Source organism: Bubalus bubalis, chromosome 7 (genome assembly GCF_019923935.1).
Source record: "Bubalus bubalis isolate 160015118507 breed Murrah chromosome 7, NDDB_SH_1, whole genome shotgun sequence".
Classification (NCBI taxonomy): domain Eukaryota; kingdom Metazoa; phylum Chordata; class Mammalia; order Artiodactyla; family Bovidae; genus Bubalus; species Bubalus bubalis.
Genome location: NC_059163.1, coordinates 27058047 through 27085837, shown reverse-complemented (window position 1 = coordinate 27085837; position 27791 = coordinate 27058047). Strand labels below are relative to the sequence as shown.

The 27791-nt window shown below is 39.4% G+C and overlaps 1 protein-coding gene across 4 annotated transcripts in view; it reads right to left on the bottom strand.

Annotated features, from left to right (window-relative positions):
• CDKL2 (cyclin dependent kinase like 2) overlaps nt 1–27791 on the bottom strand; it is a 47531-nt gene that overhangs the window by 7381 nt on the left and 12359 nt on the right. For all 4 annotated transcript variants that reach the window (XM_044945778.2, XM_044945779.2, XM_044945780.2 and 1 more), the window contains exons 3-12: nt 25042–25236; nt 22986–23164; nt 21204–21316; nt 14900–15039; nt 12146–12234; nt 9622–9757; nt 8148–8446; nt 5619–5712; nt 2270–2393; nt 1941–2047 (exon numbers count right to left, since the gene is read on the bottom strand). In XM_044945778.2, coding sequence (XP_044801713.2) covers nt 1941–2047; nt 2270–2393; nt 5619–5712; nt 8148–8446; nt 9622–9757; nt 12146–12234; nt 14900–15039; nt 21204–21316; nt 22986–23164; nt 25042–25236 — 1476 coding nt within the window. The remainder of the gene's footprint in view (nt 1–1940; nt 2048–2269; nt 2394–5618; nt 5713–8147; nt 8447–9621; nt 9758–12145; nt 12235–14899; nt 15040–21203; nt 21317–22985; nt 23165–25041; nt 25237–27791) is intronic.

The window sequence follows — 27791 nt, the reverse complement described above, 5'->3', positions numbered from 1 at the left end:
AAGTGAAGTCACTCAGTCGTGTACCGACTCTTCTCGACCCCATGGACTGCAGCCTACCAGGCTCCTCCGTCCATGGGATTTTCCAGGCAAGAGTACTGGAGTAGGGGTGCCATTGCCTTCTCTGAGGATTGAGCTATGTTGACCCAAAAAGTGCTTTGAACAATAATGTGCTCACAAAGAGCAAGTGGGAAATTTTGCCTTTAAAATCTGCTTTACATTTAAGTTTAGAAGTATACAAGGAATTTCCCGCAACACTGTAGTTCCTAAAAATAAAATCTGTGGCCATGCTTCATCTTCACACAATAGGAATTTGTTTAGCTTTAATGATGTTGCTCCCAAAATGGCTGGCAAGGGATAAGGCAAAAAGCAACAGCTGTCTATAAATGTTTTTCTCAGAATCACTCGGTAACTGCCTCTGTAATTTGTTATCCTCAGCAATAGCATTCCCTTTGTTTGCAGAGTTGTACAAATTATTTCAGGAGTAACAGTAGGAAAAAGTACCCACATAGAGGAAGAGGGTACGTACAGGGGCTGTCTATGAAATGGAGATACTTAAACAATCGGGATGGGGAATTCCAAAATAAAAGTTGCATCAAGCAGAAGTGGAAACTTGTTTGAGGAAGAAAAGTGGGGGGAAAAAAGAAGTAAAGGGAAAAATTCAGTGATGCATGTCTCAAGTTTGTAGTTAGTTATGGATGGCCCAAGAGATTAAAAAGTTGGCCAGTTTTCTTAGGGATATGACTGTTGTTGATATGAAAGGAGCAGAAACATAAATATTCTGGAGAGATACGAGAAATTATAGAAAAAGACTATATGGAATAGAAAATCTCTAGCATGAACCTAGAGGGGTGGGATGGGGTGGGAAGTGGTAGGGAGGTTCAAGAGGGAAAGGACATTTGTGTACCTATGGCTGATTCATGTTGATGCATGGCAGAAACCCACACAATACTGCAAAGCAATTATCCTTCAATTAAAAATAAATAAATTTAAAAAGAAAATCTCTAGCATGGATGGAGCAGATTGCCCTAGGGAAAAGTGTCAAATAAACAATACATTTTAAGAGGATAAAAACAATTCCAGAGTTTAACTCTTTGAAAGACGGGTAATAGTAATAATTTTGGTATTATTGCAGTGAAATGCCATAAGCTACAATAAAGAATAGGTATGTTAAAGCCACAACTAGGCTACACACACACACACACACACACACATACAATTTTTCAACCTATAAAAAACTGATCACTGTAAGCTGGGAAATGTTTATGTAAATATATATGTAATAAGGGTGCTTAATGCAATGAATCATAAAATATAATTTAACATGCAAATTTTATGCTGCTGCTGCTGCTAAGTCGCTTCAGTCGTGTCCAACTCTGTGCGACCCCAGAGATGGCAGCCCACCAGGCTCCCTGTCCCTGGGATTCTCCAGGCAAGAACACTGGAGTGGGTTGCCATTTCCTTCTCCAGTGCAGGAAAGTGAAAAGTGAAAGTGAAGTCGCTCAGTCGTAACCGACTCCCAGCGACCCCACGGACCGCAGCCCACCAGGCTCCTCCATCCATGGGATCCTCCAGGCAAGAGTACTGGAGTGAGGTGAGATACCACTAATAAACCTACCCAATCAATAAAAGCAAACTCTCCATATGACACTTTAAAAGGAAGTATGTGTGTGTGCTAAGTCACTTCAGTTGTGTCTGACTCTCTGCAACCCTAAGGGCTATTGCCCACCAGGCTCCTCTGTCCACGGGATTCCCCAGGCAAGAATATTGAGTGGTTGCCATTCCCTCCTCCAGGGGATCTTCCCCACCCAGGGATTAAACCCACATATCCTGCAGTTTCTGCATTGTAGGCAGATTCTTTACCACTGAGCCACCCGGGAAGCCCAAAAGAAAGTATGAGAGAAACCCAAGTTCCATGAAACCTACAGACAGTATTTCTTTACCTGCTGTAATGCGATACTGGGGGTGTGCAAGTCAATTGTGGCCAGAGATGGAATTCGAGATTCTGAAAGATTTTTGTTCTCTTTCTTTATTAGCCTGGAATTCCGAGCTAGACAAAAATAACCATAAACAGTGAGAAAATGAGACATTTTTGTTAGTTTTTCACATTCTATATCTGTCCTTCAGTCTGTAGTTATTGTACATAGTCTACATTTTCACATACTTAAACATGTAAAGTTACTAAACATTTTTAATATTGTTAGTTTACTTAACATACATTTTAAATAACGTATACAAAAGGGCTAAAATAGTAAAAGCATTATAAACATACCGATGCCTTCCAGGGCTTTTAGTTCAGGGAGATGATTATAATTTAGTTCAGGCAAACGGACATCTGTCTTTGAGTATTCCCTTCTTTTCTTATTTGCCTGAAGTAGGCTCTTTTCACTAGCAACCTAATATCATCAGAATGGTTAACACAAATGAATTAGCTTCCAGGTAAGCTTGTCCCCTTTTCATAACTATTATATTCATATCTTAAAATTTATGGAATTCAAAAGCTGGAATAATATAAAGTTTGAGGAACACTAATAACAAATGAAACAACTTCACCCAGTTATTTCAAATCTCCTCCTATTAAATTTACTAAAATTGCTAACAAGTGCGGTGCTTGGTTGCTGAGTTTCTCCTTCTCCCTCCACCAACTGGCAAGCGTCACAAGGTTAAAAGATGGACATCAGTGTCCTGTTCTTTCAGGCCAGCAAGGTCAGGCCTTATGACACTTGCTGGACTTTTATGCAAATAGTTGTTACTAACACCTGAACTGTAAATAGTTTATCTTGTTACAAGTCACATCGCCTAGCACACTTTTCACTTTCCCAATGGTAATCTTGTTACTCGTTTTTTTACATTTGTCCTTGTCTCGTTCCTCAGCATTAGCAAATGATACTATCTTCCTAGAAATACATTTTATTAAGGTATAAAGGATAAAATTATCATTCAAATTATTTTCCTAATCTTTCTTAGTACTATTACTTCATATTTTATAAAGTCTGGAAAAATAATAAAGAACAGCAGTAGCACTTCAATTCTGCACCTTTGTGAATTTGACATTTCCCAATCTGTTTCCTTTAAGAAACACAGAAACTCTACAATCTTTTCCACATTTTCAAAACAGATGATACACAGAGATATTATATGATTTACTAAAAGGAAAAAACCACATATAGATGATGAAATCATATGTATGTCCATGTATATACACATACATGTATAAACAGTGAAATATACACACAAAGACTATAATGCCAGTGTTAAGCCCCTGAGGTTCCAGATGTCTTGAGTTTAATATTCTGTGAACTACTCTGCCTCCCAGAAAGTCTTCAGAAGTCCTGTAGTGAACTTTTGTTTCTTTATTTTGGATGTTTCTATTTACTCTTTTAATAGAATTAGTGCTAAGCCTCAAGTTTCAAATCAACTATAAAATAAAATAATTAGTTTAAAAAAAAACTATCCACAAGTAAAAAACAATAAAATAATGAGTACAAACTACTAGATTTGTATACTCAAAAAGTGACAAGTTAAAATACATAAGAGATGTTTATAATAATATACTTATCTACATCTCAGAATCAGGGTACAAAGCATGGGAGAAGGGTATTGATATTCAACCTAGAAGTTGAAGAAAGTGTATGCTTAGTTCTGCCTCTGTTAATTTTCATTAAGAAAAGACCCCATGGGTCTTCTCCCTACTAATCTTTACCTCCTTTCTTGAGTCCCTGTTCCAAAAGAAGATAAACAGAAATGAGATCTAAAATCATCAGCCAGCGTTGATTATGTAATGCCTGAAAGAAGCCTGATATCAATGGCAGCAAAACGGTGTTGAGCCAGCTACTTTGAGAAGCCTTGCTGATTAAAATAGTCTTCCAAAGGAGATCAGGAATGTAAAACACACAAAAAAATCCATAAATAAATGAGCAGAGTATAGCAAAAAAAAAAGGAAAGTACTATAGATACAGAAATTATAGGCTAAGAATAGTTAAAAGAAAAATAAATGCAATGTCTCAATCATGAGAGATAGGAAAAGAAGGGTATACTTTTCATCTCTGAGGATGATGAGAGAGGTAGAGAAGGGAAAATCATGAGAAAAATACTCCTTTGGAAATATACATCCATACCTCCCTGTTCCTGGCAGAAGAATCCATTCACCACATTTCTTAAGCAGTTTAAATGCATGTGACACTATTCAAGGTGTGGGGCAGAACAGTAATGAAAACAAAGAAAGCACAAATTCCTCCTGGGAAGTTTCCATTCAGGGAAAGGGGTAGCGGGGAAAGACATTATATAAATAAGAGAATACAGAGGATGTCAGGTAAGGCAATCAGGGGTGGGGAATTAAACAAGGGGAGGGGAGAAAATAATAGGAGACAAAATGAGTTAAAATATTTGAGAAGACTTAACAGTAAGATTTCATGAAAGTCAAGAAGGAGAGAAAGCAAAGTCTTTGGATTATCTGGGGTAAGGATACTCTAAAAGGGAGGAAACAGCAAGTGCAAAAACCCAACTGTGGGAGCATGTCTAGCCATGTTCTAGGAATAGCAAGGAAATCAATGTGATTGGACTTGTTTAGTTGCTAAGTCATGGCTGACTTTTTTGCAAACCCATGAGCCCCCTGGGTTACCATTTCTTACTCCCAGGGATCTTCCCAACCCAGGGACTGAACCTGTGTCTCCTGCATTGGCAGGTAGATTCTTAACCACTGAGCCATCAAGCTGGATGGACTGCAGTGATCAAAAATGAGAGTAGCCAGGAGTGGGATGGAGGGATGGTGAGGGTAAATCACTCAGGGACCAAAAGGCCCTGAAAGCACTTTGTTTTTCCTCAGAGATAAGAAGCCAATGGAGGGTTTTGAGTGGAAGAGCAATGATGATTCAACTTAACTTTTAAAAGAAGACTTCTGGCCTGATAATACTCCTCTCAACCTTCAGAAGACCTCTGAACCTTGACATGATTCTACTACTGCAATCTAACACTATGTTTTAATTTGTTTATTCTCTACTAGACCACAAGCTCCTTGAAAAAAAAGATTAACTTTTTCTTCTCCAGTGTTTTCTGCTTAATGGATAATAAATATGTTAAGTGAATAAATAGAATATTCCTACCAGAAATCTGATCTGGGTGAGATAAGATAATTTACCTTTTCAAATCTATTCTATAAAAGTACTGATCACCAAACATTAGGTTAAGAAAATTTATGATTACTGAAAAAAATTAAAGCAGGTCATTTTAATAATAACATCTTTTTGACTGAAGTATAGTTGATTTACAATGTTGTGTTAATTTCTGCTGTACAGGAAAATGATTCAGTTATATATACATTCTTTTTTATATTCCTTTCCATTATGGTTTATCTTAGGATATTAAATATAGTTCCTGTGCTATACAGTAGGACACTGTTGCTTATCCATTCTGTATAATAAGAACATCTTACATTTAAATTTCTAGATTTATAAAACTTAAACTTGACTTTGATGGCGTGGGATGATATATACATAGTTAAGTTTCTACATTATGATGTATCTCCCAACAAAACTCTCAGTTCTTCACTACCATGTTTAATATTAATAAAATCTAGAAATGACTAATGCTTGCTCTTCTACCACTGAGAACAGTTCACTTACCAATGTGGTCACATTAATATTATAAGCTCCTGGTGGAGAATGTTTATTTGGTTTAACAAATGGAATACAATACTTCTTGGTTTTCTCATCCACTCTGTAACAAAAACAACAAAAAAATTTACGTTAGAAGCAGCAGTAATTATTTTTTTCAAGCACAAAATTAAATGACCCAACACCAAGTGACATGAACGGACATGAATTTGAGCAAACTCCAGGAGATAGTAAAGGACAGGGAAGCCTGGTGTGCTGCAGTCCTGGGGTCGCAGAGAGTTGGACACGACTTAGTGACCGAACAAAAACTTACCACCAAGTGACATGCAGTTTAATTAGAATTTATTGTCTATTCTTTTCATTCCAATCCCTGGGAAAGGCAATGCCAAAGAATGTTCAAACTACTGCACAACTGCACTCATCTCATACACTAGTAAAGTAATACGCCAAGCCAGGTTTCAACAATACGTGAATCGTGAACTGCTAGATGTTCAAGATGGATTTAGAAAAGGCAGAGGAACCAGAGATCAAACTGCTAACATCCGCTGGATCATCGAAAAAGCAAGAGAGTTCCAGAAAAACATCTACTTTTGCTTTATTGACTATGTCAAAGCCTTTGACTGTATGGATCACAAAAAACTGGAAAATTCTGAAACAGATGGGAATACCAGACCACCTGACCTGCCTCTTGAGAAATCTGTATGCAGGTCAGGAAACAACAGTTAGAACTGGACATGGAACAACAGGCTGGTTCCAAATTGGAAAAGGAGTACGTCAAGGCCGTATTTTGTCACTCTGCTTATTTAACTTATATGTAGAACAGGCACCCCACTCCAGTTCTCTTGCCTGGAAAATCCCACGGACGGAGGATCCTGGCAGGCTGCAGTCCAGGGGGTCACTAAGAGTCGGACACGACTGAGCGACTTCACTTTCACTTTTCACTCTCCTGCATTGGAGAAGGAAATGGCAACCCACTCTGGTGTTCTTGCCTGGAGAATCCCAGGGAAGGGGGAGCCTGGTGGGCTGCCGTCTATGGGATCACAAAGAGTCGGACACGACTGAAGTGACTTAGCAGAGCACATCATCAGAAATGCTGGGCTGGATGAAGCACAAGCTGGAATCAAGATTGCAAGGAGAAATATCAATAACCTCAGATATGCAGATGACACCACCCTTATGGCAGAAAGTGAAGAAGAACTGAAGAGCCTCTTGATGAAAGTGTAAGAGGAGACTGAAAAAGTTGGCTTAAAGCTCAACATTCAGAAAACTAAGATCATGGCATCCATTCCCATCACTTCATGGCAAATAGATGGGGAAACAGTGGAAACAGTAGCTGACTTTATTTGGGGGGGCTCCCAAATCCCTGCATATGGTGACTGCAGCCATGAAATTGAAAGACGCTTACTCCTTGGAAGGAAAGTTATGACCAACCTAGACAGCATATTCAAAAGCAGAGACATTACTTTGCCAACAAAGGTCCATCTAGTCAAGGCTATGGTTTTTCCAGTAGTCATGTATGGATGTGAGAGTTGGAGTATAAAGAAAGCTGAGCACCGAAGAATTGATGCTTTTGAACTGTGGTGTTGGAGAAGACTCTTGAGAGTCCCTTGGACTGCAAGGAGATCCAACCAGTCCATCCTAAAGGAGATCAGTCCTGAGTGTTCACTGGAAGGACTGATGTTGAAGCTGACACTCCAATACTTTGGCCACCTGATGCAAAGAACTGACTCATTTGAAAAGACCCTGATGCTGGGAAAGATTGAAGGTGAGAAGAGAAGAGGCCGACAGAGGATGAGATGGCTGGATGGCATCACCGACTCAATGGACATGAGTTTGAATAAATTCTGGGAGTTGGTGATGGACAGGGAGGCCTGGCATGCTGTAGTCCATGGGGTCGCAAAGAGTCAGACATGACTGACGGACTGAACTGAACTGAACTGAACTGACTACTAAATGCCCACAGCCACACCATGCAACAGCAGACATGCAAAACCAATTATTTCTTTTATTATGACAACCTCTTTTTGTGTTATTAAACTAAATAGCTATAGTCTCTTTACCTTAAATAATACAACTCTATTTTCTTAGGACTCAGTAAATTTTTTGATCAAACGCTAATAATTTTCATCACACTGGCCAAGAAGTCTTTTGAAACAGCAACCTGACAAGAAGCAATAGCAGGGACTTCCCTGGTGGTCTACTGGTTAAGAATGTGCCTTGCATTTCAGGGGACGTGGGTTCAATTCCTAGTCAGGGAACTAAGATCCCACATACCACAGAGCAACTAAGCCTGTGCACCTGCACTGCTGAGCTGTGCCCTCTAAAGCTGGGGTGACACAGCTAGAGAGTCTGTGCACTGCACGAAAGATCCTGTGTTTTGCAAGTAAGACCTGACACAGCCAAATAAATAAATAATTTAAAAACAAGAATGAAGAGTATCCAGAAGTCTGAAAGTAATAATGCAGGTGGTTGGACTAATAAATATTTGCAGCTTGTAAATATGTAAGAACATTTTGTTCTTATTTTCCTAATTCATACCTGTAACTCTGAATTCCTGAGATAGTTCCCATTCCAGAAGTAATAGTGGGAGCTGTTGCAGAAAGATTGTGTGTGAGTGGGGGAATTGTCATGCCTGGATTTCTTGTTTGGTCCACGCTGCCATTGGTGCAATCTCGGAGGCTTGTTGAAGGCACTATTTTGACGGGGCTCATCCCATTGTCATTGAGACAGCTGGCATTTGAAGCTCGACTCGCTTTTTCCACTTTTTCTCCATCTGTTTTTGATCCTTTTATTTTAAATACTTTAGAATCCTTAGTTTGGGGATCAGCATTGGTATTCTGTTATAAAATATTAACAACATTAATGATCTGAGGAGAAGGAAAAATCACCTTTTCCTATGAAGTACTTGTCAACAAAAGCAGAATTCCAGAGACAACACCTTCTTGGGCTCCAGTTTTTTCTTATTCTACCTATGGAATTAAAACTAAACCTGGGATTCTCAGTCAGACACATATTTCAAATGAAAATGCAACTCACACTAGCTCTGACATATATATATCAGATTTAATGATGTATACACAGAATTTCCCTCATGGTCCAGTGGTTAAGAATCTGCCTGCCAATGCAGGAGACACAGGTTCAGTCCCTGATTCAGGAAGATTCTACTTGCCAAGGGGTAATTAAGGCTGTGAGCCACAATTGCTGAAGCCTGAGTACTGCAACTGCTGAGCTCGTGCCCTAGAGTCCATGCTCCACAGTAAGAGAAGCCGCTGCAGTGAGAAGCCCACACACTGCAACTAGAGGGTAGCCCCGACTCACTGCAACTAGAGACAGCCCACACGCAGCAAAGAAGACCAGCACAGTCAAAAATAAATTACTTAAAAAAAAATTATATATACACATAAGCAGGTATACACATATCAAATTATAGTTCAGTGGAAAACAATGAAAGAGGACTCCAGCATGCCGACTTTTGTTTTCATGTTCTCAGGGCACACAAAATTGAGTCCTCTTTCTTCTTTGGGTTCATTTGAGAAAATGTGAGTGAGTTGATGGTAGGTTTGAATTATCTTACTGAGAACAGATTCTGGATAATTTACCAAGAAAAGTAAATTTCAAATAAACTGAGTACCCAAATCTCAATTTTTAAATGCTCTACTTTATATAAAATTCTAAAAATTATATTTTTCTCTCCTATTATCTAAGGGGGGGAAATGGTGTATATATTTGCATATGAGTGTACACAAGCATGTCTAAATGTTCTTGAATGAGTATGATTTCCTGACAAGCCCTATTGTACAGACTTGCGTACAGTAGGCACGCAGTACATGATATCCTAAGATTTTTTTAAAAACAGGTAATGTCTACAGAAAATACATTTTTATAACTAAGCTAAAAGTGAACTTGTTAACCACCCAGGAAACTTTTAAGATCTTCAATATCCCATACCCCTGTCAAATTTAAGGATATATTAAACTTAAAATTTAATATGCATTAAAACATGGAAATTTACCTGTACCACAAGTGTTTTTCTCTCTTCACCCAAGGACTCATCCTTTTCCTTTTCCTTCTTTCTGATTTGAGATTTTTTAGATAAAGAAATGTTTCTGGCATCTTTCTGTACTTTTAACTGCAGTTCCTGAGGAAACCTACATAAAAATACATTTGTCAGTAAGACTGTATAAAACAGATATATCTAGGAAAAATTGGTGTTCAAGATACTTATCTTTAAGAATTGAGTATTAAATAGACTGTGTTATTCAAAATGAGAAATGAGGTTTCTGCAGACCACTCGGGATCTCTGAAAATCTTTCAGGAGGTTCATAAGATCAATGCTCTTATCTTATTATGAAGGTGACTTCTTTTTCACCATCTGACATTTGATGAAATAAAAAGCAATGGGGGGTAAACTGCAGGCACCTTACCAAGATTGAAGTAGAGGCACCAAACTTTACAGAGGTACAAAACTTTACAAACCTTACACAGACTTTACTATATTCTTCTAGTCACAAGTTCTCAAGTTTAAGTTGGGGAGGGAGCAGTTTTGTTTAAGAATGTCCCTGATGGAACAGTAAATACACACACACACACACACACACACACACATATATATATATATATATATATATACATACACATTATTAAATCTATACCCCTGAAAAGGTACCTCTGCTTCAAATCAAAATGCAATGGTTGTCTTAAGAAAAGCACTTGTGTAGCTGGTTGAGTTACAAGCTAAACTAGCCACTTTCTTCATGGAACATTATTATTTGAAAAACTGACAGAAAAATTATTACTACTCAGACTTGGGGGTATTCAGCAGATATTTTCTTTTATTTATTTTTTTTTTAATTAATTTTATTTTATTTTTAAACTTTACAAAATTGTATTAGTTTTGCCAAATATCAAAATGAATCTGCCACAGGTATACATGTGTTCCCCATCCTGAACCCTTCTCCTTCCTCCCTCCCCATACCAGATATTTTCTTTTGAAAAATGAACAAAGGAGTGTGTTACTTCAAGGAAAAATCCAATAATATTTGTATTAATGATAAAATTCACATTTTTATAAAAAATTAGAATTTCATTCAACTTGTATCCACTACCATGAACTTAGCAGATTCCTAATACTAAATGTTTTTCTGATGAGAATGTGACTTTTTTATATAGTCCAATGAAATGTCAACATTACTAAATAAAGCTCTACATAAGTTAGCAAAAGAGTATTTTCCAAATGACTAAAATGATGCTTTTGAATTGTGGTGTTGGAGAAGACTCTTGAGAGTCCCTTGGACTGCAAGGAGATCCAACCAGTCCATTCTGAAGGAGATCAGCCCTGGGATTTCTTTGGAAGGAATGATGCTAAAGCTGAAACTCCAGTACTTTGGCCACCTCATGCGAAGAGTTGACTCATTGGAAAAGACTCTGATGCTGGGAGGGATTGGGGGCAGGAGGAGAAGGGGACGACAGAGGATGAGATGGCTGGATGGCATCACTGACTCGATGGACATGAGTCTGAGTGAACTCTGGGAGTTGGTGATGGACAGGGAGGCCTGGCGTGCTGCGATTCATGGGGTCTCAAAGAGTCAGACACGACTGAGTGACTGACCTGAACTGAATGAATGATTCTACAAAAGCATGCATGAGTAAAAGATCTACTCAAAGTGTAAGACAGACAAGTGGATTTTCATGTAATGGGAAAAGAAGTTCATTGATATGGTTTCAGATTCCACAATACACGCAACCTTTAAGAAACCACCACTGTCAAGTTTTGGTACAGGATCAAAGTTTTTTGGTATGGAGTCAAAGAAAAATACCCACGGTGATCTAAAACAACTATCAAAATTCTCTTCCATTTTCCAACTACATATTTATGTGAGGCCACAGTTTCTCTGTATATTTCAACCAAAACAACATATCATAAGAAATTGAATGTGGAACCAAATACAAGGATCCAGTTATCTTTTACTAAGTTAATAATAAATAGATTGGCAAAAACATAAAGCAATGTCATTGCCACTTATCTCACTAATTTTTGTTTTGTCAGCTGCACTGATGCCAGCAGCTGGAGCAGCACAGGAGACTCTGCCAGCTACTCTGGCACACACAGGTTTGGCACATCAACGTCTCCATGTGCATCCACAGAGTCAGCAGTGTCATAGGACTGGGTGTGGTGTAAGTTCAGCAGCAACAGGAGATGACACCTCTGCAAATACATCAGGACCCAAGATGATAGCATCGCACAGCTGGTAGCAAGACCAGAAATCAGTGACCTGAGTGACAGAGGTCATCACAGGGAGAGAAAGAATGGCATGAAGGGACTGTTTCGTGAAAACCAAGACCCCTAACTTAGAGAATGCAGGGGACCACTCCTAGGAATGTGTTGTTGCTAAGGGTGAATGGAGGTAGGGTGGTAAATATTTGAGATCCTATTAGAACAGGTGGGTAAAGAAACACTGTTTGTTACTGTTATGTACTGCTATGGGGGCCTTACTTTAACTCTAGGTTGATGTGACATAGGACACATGGTACCATACCTCTCAGCAAATCCATCCATATGGAAGAAATCATGGTGCAGGAGCTCAGCACAGAAGGGCCTTTTGTCTGGGTCAATATGTAAGCATTTCTGGGAAACCAAGGAATATATATAGTTCATATCAAAGAAAAACTGCCTACACTTACATGTCTAAACATAGAAAATTCTTCTTCAGAGTCAATGAATTTTGAACATCTATAATAAGTGATAAGGAATAAAGCACAAATCTAGACAGTGACCACCAATGACTGCTAATATCACAGAAAGAAAGACCACCGGACATTCAGTGTCTGAATATACAAAGCTCTTATGAAGTATCCTTGCCAAAAACTCAACCTAATTCCGATCAAGCTCTAGCTCTACTATGAGTTTATACAAAATATGGGACATGAAGGAACATATTAAACTATACTATGTGAAAAATTCTATGGGACAAACAACCTATTTTCTTTAACAGATAAATGGCAAGGTTTAAAGAAAAAACAAAGAGGTGAAGAGGAGCTTGTAAATTAAGCGTCTTAAGAGACATATCAACCGATTGTGATCTCTAGACTTCATGTGGATCCTAATTCAAACTATAAAAAGGAATTATGAGAAAATTAATGAAACTTTGAGCACTGATTAGACATTTTGCATTAAGAAATTTTTGAGAATTTTTAAAATTTACAGTATTTGCAGAATGGAAGGGAAGGGAACTACTCTGTGCTTATTATTGTGCTAGATACTTGACATAGATGATTTCATTTTATCTTGTTCTTTCATTTTCATATGGATTTTATTATATCTTGTTCTGTCCCTGTGGAACCACTCACAGCTAGTAAAATTAGAAGGGACTCAATAAGTAGCTTTACAAGAACAAGAAAATTATACAAATAATTAAGGTATTTGTAAGTGAAATACCATAATATCTGCAATTTGCTTCAAAATACTCCAAAAAAATGTTGCTGAGGGAATTCCCTAGTGGTCCAGTGCTTAAGGCTCTGTGGTTCCACTAAGGGGGCACAGGTTCAACTCCTAGTCAAGGAAATAAGATCCCACAGGCCACACAGTAAAAAACTGATGAGGAAAAAAAGATTCCTAAGTGTGTGGATAGGATAGATGAAATATTTCCCAAAGATTTTTAACCATTGTAGCTAATGACCAACTTATGGGGGTTCATGACACCACTATTTTTTCTACTTCCTTTTCTATGTTTAAGATTTCCTATAATAAAATGTTCAAAAAGTCATATGATTCTACCATAAGGGACATAAGCTGGACAATCATTTTACCTTTATTTCTTTTAAATTTCTTTATAGACAGATCATAAAGCTAGTCTAAATAAAGAATATTTGGATCTGTTACATTAGGTAGAAAAATAACAATGTATTTTTCTAAGAACTTGTTACAACTATTCATAAGCTTACTAAGCTTTTTTTAAATGAGTTATTTAAAGAAGTAAAAAAGCAAAAAATATCTTAGCTAAATGTTATGTGACCCTGCTCTTTTAGAGATATTTATTTTATCGACACTTTAGGACAGGGACCTCCCTGGTCGTCCAATGGGTTAAGACTTCGTGCTTTCACAGCAGAGGGCACGAGTTTGGGTTTGGTCCCTGGTCAGGGAACCAAGATCCAATATCTCACATGCCACATGGTGTGGGACACCCCCCCAAAAAACAACACTTTAGGACAGTCCTTGGAGAAGGCAATGGCACCCCACTCCAGTACTCTTGCCTGGAAAATCCCATGGGCGGAGGAGCCTGGTAGGCTGCAGTCCATGGGGTCGCCGCTAAGAGTCGGACATGACTTGAGCGACTTCACTTTCACTTTCCACTTTCATGCATGGAAGGAAATAGCAACCCACTCCAGTGTTCTTGCCTGGAGAATGCCAGGGACAGAGGAGCCTGATGGGCTGCCGCCCATGGGGTCGCACAGAGTCGGACACGACTGAAGCGACTTAGCAGCAGCAGCAGCAGCAGGACAGTCCTAACTAATGAGGGTTTTTTGAGCTAATAATTCCAAAAGGTCCACTTTTAGAAACAACTTGATCCAGTGAGAATGTCCCTAATATCTTCCTCAATTAAATACAAGGCAAAGGGGATGGTCATCTAAAAATTAGCTTCAGTGAATCTAGTGGTTGAACAAAACCGCTTTTTCACAATATACTACAGGATCATGATCTGTAGACTTTAATACTTTAAATTGAAGCCCTAGACTTTAATACTTCTCTACTTGTCTTTTCATTTTCTTATCCTATTTTCTTCTTTTTTCCATTTATACAAGGCCTGCATTTTAAATGTTAAACATTAAAAACACATCATTATGGGACTGTTTTCACACTTAAAACATGCTAGATAATACAAAATGATTTTTTTAAAAAAACAAGCAAAATTTTCAGGACTTTATCTCTGACATTCCTCCATCTCTGTTCCCACCAAATCAAACTCTTTCTTAATGTTGTTGTTGTTGTTCAGCAGCTAAGTTGTATCCAATTCTTTGTGACCCCGCGGACTGCAGCACACCAGGCTCCCCTGTCCTCCACTGTCTCCCCATGTTAGCTCAAATTCCTGTCCTTTGAGTCAGTAATGCTGTCTAACCATCTCATCCTCTGCCGCCCCCTTTCTCCTTTCTTAATGTACAAAAATATAAGTTGTCAGAGGAAACTGTTGACCAAAAAGATCAAGTAGACCAGGAAAAAAAAAGAGAAAATCAAATCCACATAATGTAAATTCTCTGTCAGAAAGAGTAAAAAAAAAAAAAAAAGTATTGATTACCTTTGCTAAATCAATCACAACTTCAGAGAGTTTGGGATAGCGTCTTTCCAGAGGTACAGTTTCTTTGATTTCAGGCAACCTGACTCCAGCAAACACAGGATTTTTATAAAACAGCTCCTGATGTCTTGGAATTAGATTCCCTGGCAGTGAGAATGGCACACATCTCTGTCATTATGCATTATAGGACAGGTGGTGTAGAGTAGAGATGAGAGGAACTCAGTATGTAAAGTGGGGACTCTCTCAGCATGCAAAAGCAACCAAAGGCAGTGCTCTTATTGTGGTGGTGCCTGGCAGTCATTATGGTGGTTTTGACACAAAGTCAACTCAAAGGAAATTGACATTCATATCTCAACATACTCATTCAGAAAAGTTCCCATGCCACTGTGTAGAAACTTGAAGACATGAGGGTGGAGCTTAGGAAAAGGACAGGTAAAGAACACTGTATAATTTCTTATAATTGTATAAAAAATACTTTATTTCCAACAACAAAGCACAAAACTGCTGACCCAAACTGAAAATACTAATAGTTGTATGGTCAGAAACTAATCTAAATAAATTAGTTCCACTCTTTAAGAATGTGATTTTTACCCAAGTGATTTTGGCCTGATTTAATCACTTTTGTCTTTACTCTCAATTTTAACACCTAACCTAATATAAAATACCCAGATAACCACAATGGTGTGATCAATCACCTAGAGCCAGACGTCCTGGAATGCAAAATCAAGTGGGCCTTAGGAAGCATCATTATGAACAAAGCTAGTGGAGGTGATGGAATTCCAGTTGAGCTATTTCAAATCCTAAAAGATGATGCTGTGAATATGCCAGCAAATTTGGAAAACTCAGCAGTGGCCACAGGACTGGAAGGGGTCAGTTTTCATTCCAACCCCAAAGAAAGTCAATGCCAAAGAATGCTCAAACTACCCACAATTGCACTCATCTCACACCCTAGCAAAGTAATGCTCAAAATTCTCCAAGCCAGACTTCAACAGTACGTGAACTTCCAGATGTTCAAGCTGGATTTAGAAAAGGCAGAGGAACCAGAGATCAAATTGCCAACAATTATTGGATCATTGAAAAGGCAAGAGAGTTCCAGAAACACATCTACTTCTGCAGTATTAACTAAGCCTAAGCCTTTGACTGTGTGGATCACAACAAACTATGGAAAATTCTGAAAGAGACGGGAATACCAGACCACCTGACCTGCCTCCTGAGAAATCTGTATGCAGGTCGAGAAGCAACAGTTAGAACTGGACATGGAACAACAGACTGGTTCCAAATCAGGAAAGGAGTACGTCACGGCTATTTATTGTCACCTGCTTATTTAACTTCTATACAGAGTACATCATGCAAAATACCAGGCAGGATGATGCACAAGCTGGAATCAAGATTTCTGGGAGAAATATCAGTAACCTCAGATACACAGAAGACACCACCTTTACAGCAGAAACTGAAGAAGAACTAAAGAGCCTCTTGAAAGAGGAGAGTGAAAAAGTTGCCTTAAAACTCAACATTCAGAAAACTAAGATCATGGCATCTGGTCCCATCACATCGTGGCAAACAGATGCGGAAACCAGGGAAACAGTGAGAGATGAGAGACTTTATTTTGGGGGGCTCCAAAATCCCTGCAAATGGCGACTGCAGTCATGAAATTAAAAGGCACTTACTCCTTGGAAGAAAAGCTATGACCAACCTAGACAGCATATTAAAAAGCAGAGACATTACTTTGCCAACAAAGGTCCGTCTAGTCAAAGCTATGGTTTTTCCAGTAGTCATGTATGGATATGAGAGTCAAACTATAAAGAAAGCTGAGCACTGAAGAATTGACAATTTTGAACTGTAGTGTTGGAGAAGACTCTTGAGAGTCCCTTGGACTGCAAGGAGATCCAATCAACCTATCTTAAAGGAAATCAGTCCTGAATATTCACTGGAAGGACTGATACTGAACCTGAAACTCCAATACTTTGGCCACCTGATGAGAAGAACTGATTCACTAGAAAAGACCCTGATGTTGGGAAAGATTGAAGGTGGGAGGAGAAGGGGATGACAGAGGATGAAATGGTTGGATGGTATGACTGACTCAATGGACATGAGTTTGAGTAAGCTCTGGGAGTTGGCAATGGATAGGAAAGTCGGCCTGCTGCAGTCCATGGGGTGACAAAGAGTTGGACACGACTGAGTGACTGAACTGACTGACTGACTGGTTATAAAATACACATATGAAAATTCTGCTGTAAGAAACCACTGTGTTGTTTATGGAATTTCTAACCTAAACACTTAATCCTCAAGATATTTCCCCTCATTTCCATTTTCCAAAATCCTTCACCCAACAGAAAGCTAACATTTCTACAAATATGAGAAGACTTTGATAATGTCGCTTTGAAATTCTGTCCAAATAGCAAAAGTCCTAACAGAAGCAAGATTAAATTACCTTGGAAGTCCCTATGCCACTCAATGTAAAGATGAGAATGAGGTAATAGTCATATTATACCAAATGCTTGCTGACCCAAAGATAATATGTTCCTTTGTATTCTCTCTACGTATGACTTACTGAATGCAAAAGTGCAGAAAAATGTCCAATGTCTGCTCTTTTCTTTAGAGGGGAGCTGGGCAGGAGGACAGGTAAAAGCACTATTAGGATCATATGTCAGATAGACAAAAGCCAGGCAGAGGATGAATGAATGAATATATATATATATATATATATATATATGACAGAAATGGTATGGACCTAACAGAAGCAGAAGATATTAAGAAGAGGTGGCAAGAATATACAGAAGAACTATACAAAAAAGATCTTCATGACCCAGATAATCACGATGATGTGATCACTGACCTAGAGCCAGACATCCTAGAATGTGAAGTCAAGTGGGCCTTAGAAAGCATCACTACGAACAAAGCTAGTGGAGGTGATGGAATTCCAGTTGAGCTCTTTCAAATCCTGAAAGATGATGCTGTGAAAGTGCAGTACTCAGTATGCCAGCAAATTTGGAAAACTCAGCAGTGGCCACAGGACTGGAAAAGGTCAGTTTTCATTCCAGTCCCAAAGAAAGGCAATGCCAAGGAATGTTCAAACTACTGCACAATTGCACTCATCTCACACGCTAGTAAAGTAATGCTCAAAATTCTCCAGGCCAGGCTTCAGCAATACATGAACCGTGAACTTCCTGATGTTCAAGCTGGTTTTAGAAAGGCAGAGGAACCAGAGATCAAACTGCCAACATCCACTGGATCATGGAAAAAGCAAGAGAGTTCCAGAAAAATATCTATTTCTGCTTTATTGACTATGCCAAAGCCTTTGACTGTGTGGATCACAATAAACTGTGGAAAATTCTGAAAGAGATGGGAATACCAGACCACCTGACCTGCCTCTTGAGAAATCTGTATGTAGGTCAGGAAGCAACAGTTAGAACTGGACATGGAACAACAGATCATATCAGATCAGTCGCTCAGTCGTGTCTGACTCTTTGCGAACCCGTGAATTGCAGCACGCCAGGCCTCCCTGTCCATCACCAACTCCCGGAGTTCACTCAGACTCACGTCTATCAAGTCAGTGATGCCATCCAGCCATCTCATCCTCTGTCGTCCCCTTCTCCTCCTGCCCCCAATCCCTCCCAGCATCAGTCTTTTCCAATGAGTCAACTCTTCGCATGAGGTGGCCAAAGTACTGGAGTTTCAGCTTCAGCATCAGTCCTCCCAAAGAAATCCCAAGGCTGATGTCCTTCAGAATGGACTGGTTGGATCTCCTTGCAGTCCAAGGGACTCTCAAGAGTCTTCTCCAACACCACAGTTCAAAAGCATCAATTCTTCGGCGCTCAGCCTTCTTCACAGTCCAACTCTCACATTCATACATGACCACAGGAAAAACCACAGCCTTAGCTAGACAGACCTTTGTTAGCAAAGTAATGTCTCTGCTTTTGAATATGCTATCTAGGTTGGTCATAACTTTCCTGCCAAGGAGTAAGCGTCTTTTAATTTCATGGCTGCAGTCACCATCTGTAGTGATTTTGGAGCCCCAAAAAATAAAGTCTGACACTGTTTCCACTGTTTCCCCATATATTTCCCATGAAGTGGTGGAACCAGATGCCATGATCTTCGTTTTCTGAATGTTGAGCTTTAAGCCAACTTTTTCACTCTCCACTTTCACTTTCATCAGGAGGCTTTTTAGTTCCTCTTCACTTTCTGCCATAAGGGTGGTGTCCTCTGCATATCTGAGGTTATTGATATTTCTCCTGGCAATCTTGATTCCAGATTGTGTTTCTTCCAGTCCAGCGTTTCTCATGATGTACTCTGCATATAAGTTAAATAAACAGGGTGACAATATACAGCCTTGACGAACTCCTTTTCCTATTTGGAACCAGTCTGTTGTTCCACGTCCAGTTCTAACTGTTGCTTCCTGACCTACATACAGATTTCTAAAGAGGCAGATCAGGTGGTCTGGTATTCCCATCTCTTTCAGAATTTTCCACAGTTTCTTGTGATCCACACAGTCAAAGGCTTTGGCATAGTCAATAAAGCAGAAATAGATGTTTTTCTGGAACTCTCTTGCTTTTTCGATGATCCAGCGGATGTTGGCAATTTGATCTCTGGTTCCTCTGCCTTTTCTAAAACCAGCTTGAACATCAGGAAGTTCACGGTTCACATATTGTTGAAGCCTGGCCTGGAGAATTTTGAGCATTACTTTACTAGCGTGTGAGATGAGTGCAATTGTGCGGTAGTTTGAGCATTCTTTGGCATTGCCTTTCTTTGGGACTGGAATGAAAACTGACCTTTTCCAGTCCTGTGGCCACTGCTGAGTTTTCCAAATTTGCTGGCATATTGAGTGCAGCACTTTCACAGCATCATCTTTCAGGATTTGAAAGAGCTCAACTGGAATTCCATCACCTCCACTAGCTTTGTTCGTAGTGATGCTTTCTAAGGCTCACTTGACTTCACATTCCAGGATGTCTGGCTCTAGGTCAGTGATCACACCATCGTGATTATCTGGGTCGTGAAGATCTTTTCCGTATAGTTCTTCTGTGTATTCTTGCCACCTCTTCTTGATATCTTCTGCTTCTGTTAGGTCCATACCATTTCTGTCCTTTATAGAGCTCATTTTTGCATGAAATTTTCCTTTGGTATCTCTGATTTTCTTGAAGAGATCCCTAGTCTTGCCCATTCTGTTGTTTTCCTCTATTTCTTTGCATTGATCGCTGAACAGACTGGTTCCAAATAGGAAAAGGAGTACGTCAAGGCTGTATATTGCCACCCTGCTTATTTAACTTATATGCAGAGTACATCATGAGAAACACTGGACTGGAAGAAGCACAAGCTGGAATCAAGATTGCCAGGAGAAATATCAATAACCTCAGATATGCAGAGGACACCACCCTTATGGCAGAAAGTGAAGAGGAACTAAAAAGCCTCCTGATGAAAGTGAAAGTGGAGAGTGAAAAAGTTGGCTTAAAGCTCAACATTCAGAAAACGAAGATCATGGCATCTGGTTCCACCACTTCATGGGAAATAGATGGGGAAACAGTGGAAACAGTGTCAGACTTTATTTTTTGGGGCTCCAAAATCACTACAGATGGTGACTGCAGCCATGAAATTAAAAGACGCTTACTCCTTGGCAGGAAAGTTATGACCAACCTAGATAGCATATTCAAAAGCAGAGACATTACTTTGCTAACAAAGGTCTGTCTAGCTAAGGCTGTGGTTTTTCCTGTGGTCATGTATGAATGTGAGAGTTGGACTGTGAAGAAGGCTGAGCGCCGAAGAATTGATGCTTTTGAACTGTGGTGTTGGAGAAGACTCTTGAGAGTCCCTTGAACTGCAAGGAGATCCAATCAGTCCATTCTGAAGGAGATCAGCCCTGGGATTTCTTTGGAAGGAATGATGCTAAAGCTGAAACTCCAGTACTTTGGCCACCTCATGCAGAGAGTTGACTCACTGGAAAAGACTCTGATGCTGGGAGGGATTGGGGGCAGGAGGAGAAGGGGACGACAGAGGATGAGATGGCTGGATGGCATCACTGACTCAATGGACATGAGTCTGAGTGAACTCCGGGAGTTGGTGATGGACAGGGAGGCCTGGCATGTTGCTATGCATGGGGTCGCAAAGAGTCGGACACGACTGAGTGACTGAACTGAACTGAACTGATATATATATATAGAGAGAGAGAGAGGGAGAGATGTTTTCCTATTTGCTCCCTATATTCATTCAAAACACACACATCATCTTTAGTGTACCAACAACTTGCAATTCTATACACAAAAAAAACACATAGGAAAAAATTACTGAAATTTAAAATACAGATGCATAATCTTACCTAAACACACCATAATATGATATAACTGATCAATATCAGAATCTCCAGGAAAGAGGGGCTCCCCCATGAGCATTTCAGTTACCAGACAGCCGATGGCCCACACATCAACAGCCCTGAAAGAAAAGCAATGTGATGTAAAATCCGGGATCCTGATATGTTTCAGTTCAGTTCAGTCGCTCAGTCATGTTGGACTCTTTGCGGTCCCATAGACTGCAGCACTCCAGGCTTCCCTGTCCATCGCCAACACCTAAAATGTTTACTATGACTGAATCTGTTCTGCATATTGTTGCTGTTGTTGTTCAATCACTAAGTCATGTCTAACTCTTTGCCACCTCATGGACTGCAGTGCATCAGGCTTTCCTGTTCTTCACTATCTCCCAGAGTTTACTCAAACTCATGTTCATTGAGTTGGTGATGCCATCTAACCATCTCATCCTCTATCGTTTGTGTATTACTATTTTTGTATTCTTGGTATCAAGAAAAGTAATAGTAAGCCTTAAATTATGCTCCCCCCAATTTTTTTCTTTTATAAACTTAAAGTATTAACTTCCAATATTACATAAATCAGATTTCAGGAAACTTCAAGCATGTGACACAAGGCTTCCAAAGAGTCAAAATGCTTGTTAAGTATACTTTACTCTGGAAATAAGCCTTCTGGGTTTGTTTTCAGAGGCTACTCATTTTTGTTTACACATAATTTGAACAACGTTCATCAGTCTATCCAACTAGACACTGAAAACAGCATACCAGAACAAGATGGTTACTGGGGACACAAACAACAAGGAGAACAGAAAGCTAATATGGAGAAAACAGAAAAACTCTCTTAAAGAGTGGTCACAAGAACTTAGACTATTCTGGCATCATTACCATAGGAACAACTACCTTGAAACTGTTTAAGGCCATAGCTGGTACAGAAATTACAGCATGGCAGTAAAATGAGAGCTCAGAGTAATCAAGAAAATATTAAATGATATATGCTCTAAAAACAGAGAAATTATAGAAAATATTTTAGAACAATTTCTATTGAAACTGGTAAAACCTGCAATACCTTCTTCTTTGAAGAATTCATTTATGAAGATGATTTGTATTTTTAAAATGGTTCACTTAATTCCATTTCTATACCCACCCTTGCCCACTCTACTCAGCCTCAATGCAAGTGTCAGACTTACCTAATCAATGTTACCTCTCTTTACAAGTGATAAATATATCTATTTCTAACTTACTGTTAAAAACAGACCATTTACTCACCTTGATTTCTCTACCTCTAAAATAATCATACTCATACCAACCCATTTCACAAGAATGTTTAAAAGGGAAACACAAAAATGATTACATATCACTTTCTAATGTTTTCCAAACTGAAAACTTCCTTTCAGTATTAGAGGGATTTTTTTTTTTTCTTAACGTAAGAAGTGGGATTTATTTAGAGAGAAACACACTCCACAGACAAGGGTGCGGGCCATTGCAAAGGGCGAGTGTTGAGTCACTAAGTCGTGTCTCACTCTTTGAAACCCCAAGGACTGTAGCCACCAGGTTCCTCTGTCCATGGGATTTCCCAGGCAAGAGTATTGGAGTGGGGTGCCGTTTCCTTCTCCAGAGGATCTTCCCAAACCAAGGTATTGAACTCGTGGCTCCTATATTGACAGGCAGATTCTTTACTGCTGAGCTACCAAGGAAGCCCAATTAGAGGGATTGTCATTATATTGAAAACATATTCCACTTTATTAAAAAAAGAGAGTCAAGTCTGCCCTCTGCACCCCCATCTTGCTGACAACATCTTACTTGCCATACTTGACATCACCAACCAACAGCTCTGGAGCTCTATACCATCGCGTTGCCACGTAATCAGTATACACCTCCCCAGGAGCTGCCAGTGTCCGTGCAAATCCAAAATCACATAGCTTGACAACGCCAGACTGGGAGACTAATATGTTCTCTGGCTTAATATCTCTGTGTATAATCTATGAGATAAAAAGCAGAGTATGACATATATTGATTGGCGCATCAAGTTAAGCAAGTTAACTTTTTTTTAGCACTTGTTATGTGCAGGGCACTGGTTTTGTCCCTATAATGAAGACAGATAAAAGCAGATAAAGTTGTTCCTGCGTTTACAGAATCTGAGACCTAGCTGGGGAAAAAAGAACATTTATGCTTGAAATTTTATTTAAACAATTAAATTTTATTTAAACGATTAATGATATTGGATGAAATATATGTTGCTGTTTTCAGTCACTAAGGCATGTCCAAGTGTTTGTGACCCCAAAGACTGTGGCATTCCAGGTTCCTCTGTCCTCCACTATCTCCTGGAGTTTGCTCAAATTCATGTCCATTGAATTGGTGATGCTATCTAACTAGCTCATCCTCTGCCAGCCCCTTCTTCTTTGCCTTCAATGAATTTTCAATCAATTGCTCTGATAATGAGGGCTCTCAAGACTAAGAGAGTAAAGCTATCACTGAAGACTGCGGTGGTCAGGGAAAATTTTTGAGGAAAAAGGTGGGCTCTAAGACAGGTCTTTAACAGTAGTGTGACCTAGATAAATGTAGAAATGAAAGGGCAATCCAAATGAAGGGGACAAAAAGAGCAAAAGAGTGAGAATGGGAGTAGACCAGTAGCTACTAGGGAAATGTTTTTCCTGGAGTAGAGGTTACTTACTAGCTTATGCCTCAACTGCCAGCCTGGGAAGTCTGAGCTCATGTCTAGGTGATGGGTACCCATGGGAACCCATGACATGACCCATATGGTATTTAAAGAAGATATTGAACATTTAAAGAAGGCCATGAACAAGATAAATCAAAGAGGGCAACTAGAAGTGGGGAGAAGGGCAGTGGGACAAATAGAAGGTGATAGATTGAGGGTGTGAGGAGAAGGGGACAACAGAGGATGACATGGTTGGATGACATCACCAACTCAATGGACATGAGTCTGAGCAAATTCCAAGAGATAGTGAAGGACAGGGAAGCCTGGCATGCTGCAGTCTGTGGGGTTTCAAAGACTTGGACGTGACTTAGCAACTGAACAGCAAAAACAAAAGGCCTATGCTACTCTGGTGCTCAAAGGAATGGAAAGGAAGAGGTGGAGTGTGGAAATATTCTAAATCAACAGAATTTAGGAAGTAATCTCAGACACTTTCCTTAAACTTGGGAATCTAAAAGAATGGTGGGTCCATTAACAAAAATAGAAAAGTCTAGAGAAGGTTAATTTTGGTTAAGAATAATTAGCAGTTTAGTTTCAGCAATATGTGTTTTTAGGTGGATTTCTGAGCACCCAAGTGGAGGCATACATCAAGCAATTATAAATGTAAAGAGGCAAAAAATATAAATTTTTACATTTGTAAAAATTATAAATGTAAAAAAGGTGAGTTGGTTATAAAAGAGAGACTATCGAAAGAGAAAAGAGGACACTGGGAAACAATAGTAGAAATTCTAGACCTAGGCAAAACAAATTATTAGGTCTAATTCTCTAATACAAGTAAATTTTATTTTGAAAATTTTGAAAATATATTTATTGTAAACTCTCGGAGGACCAGAAACTGGCACTGCTGAGCATTTTGCATAGGCTATCCTAGATATCCACAGTAAAGGCTAGTTAATAACATGCATAGCTCAAGTATATAGAATTGAAGTAAACTGATGTCCGTAACTTACTTTCAAATAATGCATAAATAAATCAGGCAGATTAATAAGTAGACAAATGGAAGAAAAGATGAATCAATATTTCATAAAACAAATATAACAAAATGTTAGCAAGTATAGAATCCAGCGATAGGTATATGGGTGTTCACTGTATATTCTCCCAACTTTTCAACTTTATAAATTATTATTTAAACTGAATACTTACATTGTGACTGTGACAAAATCCAATCCCACTGATAACCTGAAACAAATACTTTTGAACTAGTTGGTAGTCTAGTCCATTTGGAGAGAGCTCCAGGTCATCAAGAACCGTATGGTCAACAAATTCAAAGACTAGGTACCATCGCTTTTTTTTCTTACACACTTCCAACAAATTCACCAGATTTTCATGCCTTAGTTGCTATTAAAAAAAAAAGTGAAAAATAATTTTTTAGAGGACCAAATTATTAGTAATAGTCACAGTCTAAAATAGATCTCAGCACAAGAAAAACATCTAAATAAAATGCATAAACAGTATAAATTGTGAAACTATAACCTGGCTTTTACAATGTTAAGACCTTACTGCTCCATTCTCCTCTCAGAGAACACAATAAAGCCAATGAGAAAAAGAAGGGTAGCTTCATCTTTGATGAAATTAAGAACGATCTAGGACCCCAACCCCCAAAAAATGAGGTGGCACCATCAAGGTCAAACAGGAGTCTAGGGAGATACCATAAGATTATCTGTGGTTACAAAGCAGGCAGAGCAGAGTTTTCCAAAGCTGATGACATACCCTGAAAAGAAAAACAAAACCAAAAAAATACCCTTCTTTGATATAATGAGAACAGGGTTCACAGACTGTCAGTGAAAGCGTCCTAAGAACTGAATGGCACCAGGAAACAAGAGGGGAGGGGTGAACAGTCCCATAGAAACTCATCTGCTGGAAGCAGTCTGTCAGTGAAACCAAATGGAAGGCAAAACAATTCATTATGAACAAACCTGCAATTACAAGTTTCAGAGAAATTAAGGAGAATGTAAATAAATCCCACACTAGGGGGACTGTTGTTAGGAATGTCACTGTGAACCAGGGTGGATTCCTGCTAGCCTGGAACAAGACCACAGCTACTCCTGAAAATGAACCTCCTTCAGAGAGCTGGTCCAGAAGGGTCTCACTTTGTTGCAAGATAAGAAACAATCAAAAAGGAACAAATTCAGAATCTATTTGAGATACTCTGTAATGTAATATGGGAAAATAATATTTTTTAAATGATTGTATGTATATGTATAACTGATTCACTTTGCTGTACACCAGAAACTAACAGAACATTTTAAATCAACTATTTGTTGTTGTTTAGTCACTGAGTTGTATCCGACTCTTTGCAATCCCACAGACTGTAGCACATCAGGCTCCTCTGTCCTCAACTATTTCCCAGATTTTGCTCAAACTAATGTCCATTGAGCCAGTGATGCCATTCAACCATCTCAACCTCTGTTGCCCCCTACTCCTCCTGCCCTCAGTCTTTCCCACCATCAGGGTCTTCTCCAATGAGTCAGTTCTCATCGTGTGGCCAAAGTATTGGAGCTTCAGCTTTAGCATGAGTCCTTCCAATGAATATTTAGGGTTGATTTCCTTTATAATTGATTGGTTTGATATCCTTGTAGTCAAAGGGTGCTGGGAGCCGGCGAGAGACATTCCACTCGTGACAAAGGTCATGAGGAAGGGGACTCGGCATACGCAAAGGCGGGATCGAGCCTCGGGAGTGCCCCCGGATATTCTCGAGCATCTACCCCCCAAAAACCAGAGTCTGCCTACTTTATTGCTTTGTGCTCTCACCTCTGACTTTACTGGGGGCTGTCCCCCACCACCATCTCGCTCTCTCTGTCAAAGAGTTAACTTACAGCTCCAATTAATAAAGTTCCTGGGCAATTAGGAGTGTTTAAATCCAAACCCCTCAGATGGCTCTCTAACTCGCCTGACAAGTTTACCCGGACACCTACAGCTATGCATACGATTGTTTACAGTCTCCCAGCCTCCAGAGGCACGGGAAGCTTAAGATATTCAAATAGCTTAGAGCCTCTCAGAGAATTAGAAACTGTCAGAATAAAACTAGTAAAAGATTTCATTGATGAGCCAATGTTTGTTGCCAAGTTTTCACATCCCCTGAATTGTATCCTTGAATGTGCATTAATTAATATACTTGGTATGTAGAAAAAATAAGTAGTGGCCTGGTGTTAGTAACTTTAGACCCTTAAGGTAGTAAATTCTTTCCTTTGTAAACCCATTACACATCCACCCTATAGGAACGTAATCTTATCTTCGGAAGATAGCGCCAAACCTTAAAATAATTACTCTTAGAGAAAATAAGTCTTTGTTGATAAGTCCTTGTCAAGAGTCATAAAATGTTAATAGGCCTCTGGCCAGAAGATGATGTAAATCACCTAAACCATTTGTATACGATAAATCTGCAGGAAAGAAACCCTGGTTTTTGATAAGCATCAAAGACTGCTGATTTTGCATCCCCTATTATCCTCTATGTGTAACTTAGGGTATAAAAGCCCCTGTTGAAAATAAAGCTATGGGCCTTGCTCACCAACGCTTGGTCTCCCCATGTCATTCTTCCCTTTAACTTCCAGCTGAGTGTCCATCTGGAGCGTGGATATCCTCTGCGACCATTTATTTGCCTGGGCTTCTAAGACCCACTCGAGAAGGTGTCTAAGGTGGGGCACCTTCCGCTATTCGAGAGGGCGCCTGCGGCCTCCATGGTCAGAGCTAACCTGGTGTCACGGGTTATATTGATTTTCCGCGTAAACCAAGCCACTCAGCTTCTTTTCTCCACTGAATTTTCCTACTGAGCTATCCTCATTCTATTACTCTTTATTATCTCTAATTAACATTTGAATAGGTCGCCTAGCCGTCTCTCCTTCGAATACCCTGGATCAGCCGGGGCTGGACCCCGGCAAAAGGGACTCTCAAGA